This window comes from Cajanus cajan, chromosome 5, assembly GCF_000230855.2.
Source record: "Cajanus cajan strain Asha chromosome 5, NIPB_CcT2T_4, whole genome shotgun sequence".
NCBI classification, from domain to species: domain Eukaryota; kingdom Viridiplantae; phylum Streptophyta; class Magnoliopsida; order Fabales; family Fabaceae; genus Cajanus; species Cajanus cajan.
Genome location: NC_138521.1, coordinates 18,982,856 through 18,992,482, shown reverse-complemented (window position 1 = coordinate 18,992,482; position 9,627 = coordinate 18,982,856). Strand labels below are relative to the sequence as shown.

Here is a 9,627-nt window from a genome sequence, read left to right as displayed (position 1 = left end):
TTCCAAACATATGCCTTAACATGAACTTCGGATAAATCGATGCCAACTATGTTTGTTGAGTAATATTTATAGGCATAAAGGCCATAGTGTTAATCGAGTATTTTAGATTTCCATAATTTAAGATACAATATTTTTAAAGAATTTATAATGGACAGTCTGCTTTTAGATATCCAGGCTTCTTGTATTCATAATAGATGATATCTTTGATTTCTTATTTGTTATATTACTACAGGATGCATTATCTATATTGATTCTGCGAAGTAATCTACATCAGTTCTAAAATCGATGTAGAATATAGTGACTTAGAAAATGTATATAGGTCTACATCGATTTTGAAACCGATGTAGATTATGCATATTCTACATAAATTTACATCGATTATCAAGAAAACCAATATAGATTTAGATTTATGTATAAATCTACATATTGATTTTTTTAGAAAATCGATGCAGATTACATTTTTTTTTATAAAAAAAATGCTTATTTTTAGATTCTTTTTGTGTTAATATTACCTGTAGGACATATTTTGTTTCACATAAATAAGATATATGTGCCTATAAACTATATATAATTACTAATTATTACATTCTGATTCTCAACAATTTGCATAAATAAAAAAATTACAACACTTCAACCAACAATCTTCAGTTTAAAAACTAGTTCTATATATAATTTTTAGTTCTAGCCAACATATCAAAGATTCACCTATATGCATTAGTGGTAAATAGAACCATAACATTAATCACCAAATCTTTTATGGTATTCACACAACGATCTTAGTCCTTCCATACCAGAAATCTAAGTAATCTGCTGATTTATATATAACTTGTTTAGGAAGTCTCACATAAATAAATTGAAACAATTTGATATTGTATCCTCAAACTAATATTTTCTCACACCAATAAATGTACCGGGAGTTGAAAGGTTATGTATTAATTTAATTTTGAAACCTTAGAAGGTCTTTCTACACAAGCCTTGTAGTATATCATACACAGAAAGAAATCATCAAAACCTTTTATTAGCAAAGTATTCTCTAAAACTAAAACCAAGTGCTGCAAGGCATTCCAAAATAGTGGAATTCTAAATGACATGTTTTATCTCTATGATGCAGTCAAACACATTAACATGAGAATGCAACGCCTTAAATAGCTTGATCCTGACTAGAACACTAAAAACTCAGAAACTAAATCTTTCACAATTTCTCCAAAGCAACATGAAAGATGGAATACATTACGTTGAAATTGGTAAACAGCTTCGGTTGTAATCCATTTTAACATCCTCCATGGTCAAATTACAACCTTCAAGGTAGTTGATGATATTTGATTTTAGTATTCATTTATGAAAACCGAGCAACTTACCATATGTCACACCTAATGAAAGAAAGAAAGGAGAAGAGTCAATACCTTGTATGGAAATTACTCAAACTAATAAAATAACTGTAAAGTGTTAAAAGGCATATTTAAATGTCAAAATCCTTATTGTCAAAATCCAAATGTATTTTACTTGGCCAAACGTAAACAGATGCATAAATTTATATTTTGTTATTTTCATGAATGATAAATATTGTATGTCAACGTATGTCAAAATCCTATAATTTCATGTGTTCATTATTTTTCTTTTCTCAAGCCAGTAGACCATTTTGGCTATTAATTTTTAGCAAAATACATTAATAGACATGAGGATTAACCAACAACTTAAAATAAATAATGCTCATGATATGAAGGATGAGGAAATTAATTTGTTACAAGTTTGTAACTTTTCTAACTACACTACAAAGCAATACCTCTACTCTTTGCAATGAAGTAGATGATTTTTTAATTCAATTTTTCGATTCTATGGCGCTTGCTGCAACTCTCTGTGTGGTTTCATCGTGTGAGTTCTTAAGCAGTCTAATCAAGGACGTAAGTCCACCTACTTCTTGTAGAAAAAAATAAGAGAGACGAGGTAATACTAATGTTGTGGGTGAACGTAGCAACTCACTGTACTTTCATTGAATAAGGGATGACCTTTAAATAGCCATTGTACAACGTACTGAACTAACAAGAAGATAATAAAATATCTTATCAAAACAAAACTTATCAAAAACTATCTTATCTGAACTAAAACAAATAACTCAAAAGATAAAACAAACTAAACAAATAATTCCGAATAACTAACTCGGATATCTCTAAAGTTTAAGATTATCTAACAAAACTCCCCCATAATCTTAAATTTCTCCTTCTTTCATTTCGATGCTTCTTCCACCAGAGCGCGATACTCCTCCGCGTACCATGGCCCCGCGAGCCATGCGACGTCCAGCACCCCCGGCGCCGAGGTGGCCGATGCCTCTTTTGGGACACAAAAATACCTGTTGTTCTTTGGTCCACCTCTAAACCCAGAAAATACTTCATGATGCCCAAATCGGTCATCTCAAACTCCCTCTTCATCACTTCTTTAAACTCCTCAACTAGCTCAGCTTTGCTTCCCATGAATATCAAGTCATCCACGTATAGAGCAACGAACAATATATCTCCTTTGCACTTCTTTAAATAGAGAGCATGTTCATACGGACATTGTTCATAACCATTTCTCTTGAAGTAGGTGTCTATTCTCTCATTCCATGCTCGAGGAGCTTGCTTCAAACCGTACAAAGCCTTTTTGAGCTTCAGCACTTTCTTCTCTTCACCTCTCCTCATGTACCCTAGAGGTTGCTCCACGTAGACTTCTTCCTCCAACATCCCATTCAAGAATGCTGACTTCACGTCCATTTGTTGTATCTTCCATCCATGCTGAGCTGCTAAGGACAGTAGTAATCGAATCGTTTCCATCCTTGTCACGGGTGCAAAAACTTCATCATAATCAATGCCTTTCTGCTGTTTATAACCCCTCGCCACAAGATGAGCTTTGTAGCGCTCCACTTCGCCATTTGCATTTGTCTTCCTTTTGTATACCCACTTCAAACCAATTGGCCAAGCTCCTGTGGGTAAATCTGTCAGCTTCCACGTCTCACTCTTCTCAATTGATCCGATCTCCTCATCCATTGCTTTCTTCCATCTCTCCTCAAGTACCGCCTCTTCAAACTTTATATCTTCTGTTCCTGTCAATAGACACACTACATGTAACTCGTCAGTGGAGTTGTAGATGTCTTGCTCCTTTGCTTTGTACTCGGACGAGCTCGGAAAACTTGTTCTTGAATGCTTTCTGAGTACACACGCTTCACAAAACTTCTTGTCAAACTCATCACCACGCAGTCTGTGCACCAACTCCTTCCTTGATAGCTCGACCAAACCTCCAAAGTTTAAATGCCCAAGACGAGAATGCCTCATTATTGCTTCATCCTTCACGTCCAGCTTCAAGCACTTATTTTGAAGGATGTTCAGCTCCAGTTTATACATCCGATTCTTTTTCATCTCTACTCGGGCTATTAAACGATCTTGTTTGTCCTTCAAATAAAGCACTCGATCCTTCATCAGAACCGAGTTGCCTTTCTCCATCATCTGCCCCATGCTTAAGATGTTGCTCTTAAGTTCGGGAACGTAGTAGACTTTTCTGATTTCTCCAACTCGTCCATCCTTCTGCATAAACTTGATGGCTCCATGCCCTTTTACCGCAACCTTGGAATCATCTCCAAATGACACGAATCCAGCCTTCACCTTGATGAGTTCGTTGAAGAAACTCTCTTCTCCACACATATGATTGCTCGCCCCAGTGTCCAAATACCAGACCGAGTTGTTTAAGCAACTCGAATCAAGCTCGGCTTCTGACTTCTCATCTGAGCTTGGAAGCTCAACTACTGATCTCTCCATGCAACTCAAGTTTAGCTCATCCTCGGAGGCACAACTCGGACGTAGCTTGGTCTCCGAGCTCTGCGTCATCATCAAAATTCCTGCTTCCTCGTCCTCTTCTTCTGTGAGAAGATTCTTCTCTTTCTCTTCACTTCGGCTTTTAGCTCGGTAATACTTTGCTATGTGACCGTATTTGCCACAGTTGTAGCAATTTGCCGATCTGCATTCTTTTGCATAGTGGCCGAGTTTGCCACACTTATAACATTCCACCTCGGACCTCGGCTGACTTCCTTGGCTACGATCACCTCGTCCTTGTCCACCTCCATGATCACCTCGTCCTCTACCTCGTCCTTGATTACCTCCATGATCACCTCGTCCTTTGCCTCGTCCTCCATGATCACCTCGTCCTTTGCCTCCTAATGTTCGGCCCTGGGTGTTCCGAGTTTCATTCAAATTAAGTTGCGCCTGTAATGCTTGATCAAGTGTATTCTTCATCTTCCTCCTCCTTTGTTCGTGGGCTTCGAGTGACCCAGCGAGCTCTTCCACTGAGAGGACTGACAAGTCCTTTGACTCCTCAATTACGCATGCGATACTCTCGAAATCATCTGTTAATGATCTCAAGATTTTCTCCACAATTCTACTTGCTGGCATTGACTCCCCATTCCTTCCGAGTTGGTTAGCCACCTTCTCCACCCGAGTTATGTACTCGGATACTTGTTCCTTATCCTCCATCTTCAAACACTCAAACTCTCCTCGGAGAGTTTGAAGTCGGATCTGTCTGACACGGTGATTACCTCTGTGCGCAACCTCCAAGATCTTCCATGCTTCCTTTGAAGATGCAGTGTTTGCAATCTTCTCGAAGCCTGACTCATCCACGACATTGTACAAAAAATACAAAGCCGATTTGTCCTTCACTCGTGTCTTTTCCAATGCGGCAATCTGAGCCACAGATTGGTCTTCGTCCTCCTCGGGTTCTTGAAACCCCTTCTCCACTATATCCCATAGACTTTGGGAACCCAACAGGGTCTTCATCTGTAAATACCAATTATCATAATTGGTTTTCTTTGACAGTTGTGGTACGATCATTCCATTAACAACCTTCGCCATTACTCTCTCTTTCTTCTTTCCTCCTTCACAGGCGTACACTGTTTTCCTCTCACACTCGGCACTCAGAGCATAAAGCTCTGATACCAATTTGTAGAAAAAATAAGAGAGACGAGGTAATACTAATGTTGTGGGTGAACGTAGCAACTCACTGTACTTTCATTGAATAAGGGATGACCTTTAAATAGCCATTGTACAACGTACTGAACTAACAAGAAGATAATAAAATATCTTATCAAAACAAAACTTATCAAAAACTATCTTATCTAAACTAAAACAAATAACTCAAAAGATAAAACAGACTAAACAAATAATTCCGAATAACTAACTCGGATATCTCTAAAGTTTAAGATTATCTAACACTTCTACAATCTTCTTCTGATTTGTTTCTGCAACATCAGGGTAGATAGATGCTATGGCTAAGTTTTTTAATAATATCAATTGGCAAGAAACCCATGAATAATCTACAGAAACATGATGCGAGTATAAGTCATGACTTGAGAAAGGTGAAGCAATTAACTTCCATGATACTGTCCTCAGTTTCACCTAAACATGTTAATAGCCAAAAGCCAAGTGTGAGCTAGCAGTAGCAAGTTAGTGGTTAAGGTTTTGTGTAGTGTGAAGGGACTATAGTTTACATCTACGTGTCACCACACAGTAGATTATGTCTCTATGGCTTGGACTACCATTTGCACAAATATTATTGCAAAACAAAACATTGATATGTAGCGCAAAGTGAATTGAAGATATTAAATAGAAATAATGATAGCATAATTTACCAATTTCTCCCCTCTTAAGCTTTTTCAATCAAGTAATCACCATGTAATGTGTAGTAACTTAAAAAATCTTTAATCATTCGATTATAGTCAAAACTAGTAACAAAAGCAGTATTTCCCTTTAATAAAACATAAATTAAAGCTAATTAATAAAATATAAAATATTGCCTAAAATACTTGATAACTAATTGAGATCCTAAAGTGGGAGGGGAAATTAACAAGACTAACAAGTCAGATTTTGTGTTCCTTAATCCTTCCAAATGAATTGATGTTCAACACTGTTGTGCAAAGTAGTTTTGCTATTATAATTAGCAAAAATCCTCATACTTTTTTTTTACTGTGCATCACCTTCTCTTCAAGCCTCTTAAATGATTCCTTATAGTCTTTCCGATAAACCAGCTGCTTGAGTACCACAAGAGCAACAATGAAAGCAAATTTCAGCTAAACAAAAATCACAAGAGCAAAAACAAAATAAAAAGGCATATGTTAGAATCACATAGAACTTTCAACTTCAACAAGTTTGAAATATAATGGTTCTACTGATTGAGAAAAGGATATCTTTACACTAGTGGAAAATTAGTATATTACGTCACCTCTTTAACATCGAAAATACGAAAATCTGACGTAAAAAAGACGCGGTGACATTTTTTGTAATTTTCGCGAACTTTTTTACGTCGGGCCTGGGATGGTCTGACGTAAAAAGTCAAATCTACGTCGGATGTATGTTGTGTCCGACGTAGATTTGACATTTTACGTCGGACCCTACTAGATCCGACGTAAAAAAAGGACGCGAAATTGAATAAGTGAGTGCGAGGCACACTGCGCGCATTCACTCTTCATCACTTTTCATTTTTTTCTCTGTAAACCCTCTCCCTCTCCTTTGTTACTGAATTGTTTTTTTGTCTTTTGCAGAGGGGTGAACTCTTTGTTACTCATTCGCACACTGTTGCAGCTCATCAGGTATGAATCAAGGTTTCGTTAACACTTTTTTGTTTCGCATTGCTATTGTGGCTATCTGATCTATTCAATTTTTTGGTTGTTCTATTTGTATAGGTCGTTGGCCTTTTCTTTTGGGTTGTTCTTCTTGCAGAACGACCCGTTCTCCAAGTAGAACGGGCTGTTTTGGATGGAGAACGGGTCGTTCTGCTTGGAGAACGGGCCGTTCTGCAAGCAGAACGCGCAGTTCTGCTTGCATTCTTATGTTTTTTTTACTACTTTTTTACGTCAGATTTTGGTAATGTCCGACGTAAATTTACGTCAGTTTTATAGGTTTACGTCTCCCGCATTTATGTCGGTATTTTTTCTGACATAAAAAGCTCAAAATATCCGACGTGAAATACCTCTTTTGTACTAGTGTTAATGTCAAAGTCAATTGCAAGAACTAGCTCCATGTCCATCTGAACACAACATCACAACAAAATATTTTTTTGTTAAAAATATCACACATGACTGCTGGTAATGGCATCCAAACAAAAACAAAATATGTAGAATTCATTTTAATTGTTATTTAGGTATATGTCACCTAATAGCTACATGTTTTCAGAATGTGATCTTTCCCATCTCTAGCTGAAAACAAATGTCAAATTAACCTTATTAGCTTTGACAAATAAACTGCCATTTGATTTAATTAATAATGATTTACTAAAAATATAACAAGAATTTTTATTATATTTTTTTAGGAAATTTGGGGCGTTCTATTATATGTTTCTTCTAGTCAAAATCCTATATTTGGAATTTTTCTTTCATAACTCACAAACACTTGATTGATAAATAAGCTAGTCAATTACAAACCATTTCGGCTTTACTAGATCACGTTAATTTCTCCGCTAATTTAGATAGCAGGGTTTGGGATCAAATTTTTCCAATTTATTTTCTCGTAAATTCTTCTATTAGGTTCTAATGCATTCTTGCTAGTCCAAAAAATCAAAGTCTATTTCATTAACCCATTTGCTAGCTCTAGTCTTTTATAAGAATCATGGATCTTAACAGGACTGGCAACATACAAATTGCATGTGAATATTCATAAGATAATACTTCTTTATCTTATAAAAACCTTGGGAGGATCATATCACAAAAGTTGGTCGTTATAGTTGGAGACCCCAAAATCTTATAAACCTCACACTAGAGTTCCATACTTACCATGTGAGATTCAAGTTACATACCCTGCAATTTGATCCTACCATCTTGCCACACACTCCACAGCCTTGACACCCACAAAGCCTGGCTATGAACTAGCTCTTTGACTAGTCCTAGGTAACACTACAATGCCAACATCACCACCTGCACCACTTGTTTGGAGCTGAGATATAGCAGAATTAAATTGCACTCCTTGTCTTGAAACTAATTCAGTTAGTAGTACTAGAGTGCATTTGATGTGCGTTGAGAATATTGAGGACATAATTTATAAAAACAGATGAACATATATACACAAACAAAATCAATAGGGAATATTTAAGGACGGAGCCCTTTTTCTAGGTCGAAAGTGTAACCGGTTACTAAAGATTTTGAATGTTGTATATTATAGAATTAAACCGAATCATCTATTGGAGGAACTTTTGTGCTTCAAGATTCTATATTTTTTTCTATTCTAGATGTTGTAGTAATTACTGTATATATTATTTTTCATGTCAATTTTAGGTTGATACAGAATAATTTGTTTTTTTATTCTGAATATGATACTAAATATGATTGAGGGAGTTGTTTTTAATTCACAAGTAATATGGTTGTTAATCTAATGGTATGTCCTTGTGAGAATTGATACTAAATATCAGCTTAACTTTTTGTTTCATTTATGCTTAATGCATATAGAAGTAGCTAGGAACTGAAGAATTCTTACACATAGAGTTTGAATATAGTAAAAACAAAGAGTCTGAAATAGATCATGATTAAATATACTTCTTCAATGCTCTTAAAGAAGATTAGTTCATATTCATACCTTCTAAAAAGTTATATATAAATCCAAAATAAATTATTCTTACCAATGCATAATAAGGTCAAGAAATATTGAACCAGCTCCCCACAATTGATAGAATCCATGTGCCAACAATAACCTATCATAACATTTAAAGGTATGAGCATTGGCTCCCAAAAACAAAACTACAAGTAGTATAATCAAAATGTGACAGACTAGAGTAGTAGGTGGTACCCAACCAACTCAAAATAGATCCATACAGCAATGGCTCCACCAAGTACACCACCATATATCTTCATGTTCCTCCGCAATAGCATATCAACAACTGTAATTAAAGATTAAAACTTACATTACATCGAACCTTTCAAAAACCTTAACAAAGGGATTTCCTAATAAATAAAGAAAAAATAGAGATTTCCTACAGTATAACAGGCACACCAAAACAAAGGGCTTTATTGAGTTTACCTTTCACTGACTTTTTTCATTCGTCAAAGAGGGCTTGAGCGCAAGCTGATTAAAGTTTGTCGATGAGAGTTTCGTTAGTGCGACGATCATCGACAACTTGTGTAGTGATGATTGATGAAGGTTTGAGAAGAGTGATCGATGTACGTGCTTCTTGGGTAGTGCGCGAGAGTGCTTGGTAGTGTGATGAGGGTTTTGTCAAAGAGGACTTGAGTGCAAAATGATCAATGTGCTTCCTGGATTATTGTTCGTTGATGAGGGTTTCGATAGTGCAATGATTGTTGACGACTTGGATAGTGTGATGAATAGTGAGGGTTTGAGAAGAGCATGCTTCCTAATTGTGTGCAATCAATGATGTGCCTGCCTCTTGGGTAGTGTGTGTGTGAGAGTTGTAGTGTGAAAGAGGAGTACTTGAGAACTCAATTCTACATCGGTTTCTCACTAAATCGATTTAGAATATTTGATATTTACATTATTTTTTGTATAACTGGTGTAGACATTCTTTCATTTTCCACTTAATTACAAAACTGCCGCCGCATTTTTCTTTTGCATAATTTTTTAGACAACCAATGTAGATAAGGCGATGTTGAACAATGACTTTCTAGTAGTG

At 36.1% G+C, this 9,627-nt stretch overlaps 1 protein-coding gene across 12 annotated transcripts; it reads right to left on the bottom strand.

Moving 5' to 3' along the window:
- Nucleotides 1–988: 988 nt before the first annotated feature.
- LOC109809932 (uncharacterized) lies at nucleotides 989–9,627 on the bottom strand. 12 transcript variants are annotated; one of them, XR_003804945.2, is made up of 7 exons: nucleotides 9,021–9,469; nucleotides 8,790–8,880; nucleotides 8,623–8,694; nucleotides 7,784–7,943; nucleotides 6,985–7,041; nucleotides 5,873–6,043; nucleotides 989–1,370 (listed from the first exon to the last, which is right to left on the bottom strand). XR_003804945.2 is itself a non-coding variant. In XM_083075047.1 (7 exons), exon 6 carries the CDS (start codon nucleotides 4,869–4,871, stop codon nucleotides 2,181–2,183), a length of 2,691 nt encoding a protein of 896 aa, XP_082931173.1. In that variant the 5' UTR covers nucleotides 4,872–6,085; nucleotides 6,985–7,041; nucleotides 7,784–7,943; nucleotides 8,623–8,694; nucleotides 8,790–8,880; nucleotides 9,021–9,627; the 3' UTR covers nucleotides 989–1,370; nucleotides 1,784–2,180. The 12 variants fall into 12 exon arrangements, 10 of the variants coding, with proteins under 10 accessions (XP_082931173.1, XP_082931179.1, XP_082931174.1 ...); XR_003804950.2 differs by having other exon boundaries at nucleotides 5,972–6,043; nucleotides 9,021–9,468; XM_083075047.1 differs by having other exon boundaries at nucleotides 1,784–6,085; nucleotides 9,021–9,627.

Bases quoted from the DNA above. Each gene is read 5' to 3' on its own strand.
- LOC109809932 (XM_083075047.1), bottom strand. From the start codon at position 4,871: ATGGCGAAGGTTGTTAATGGAATGATCGTACCACAACTGTCAAAGAAA.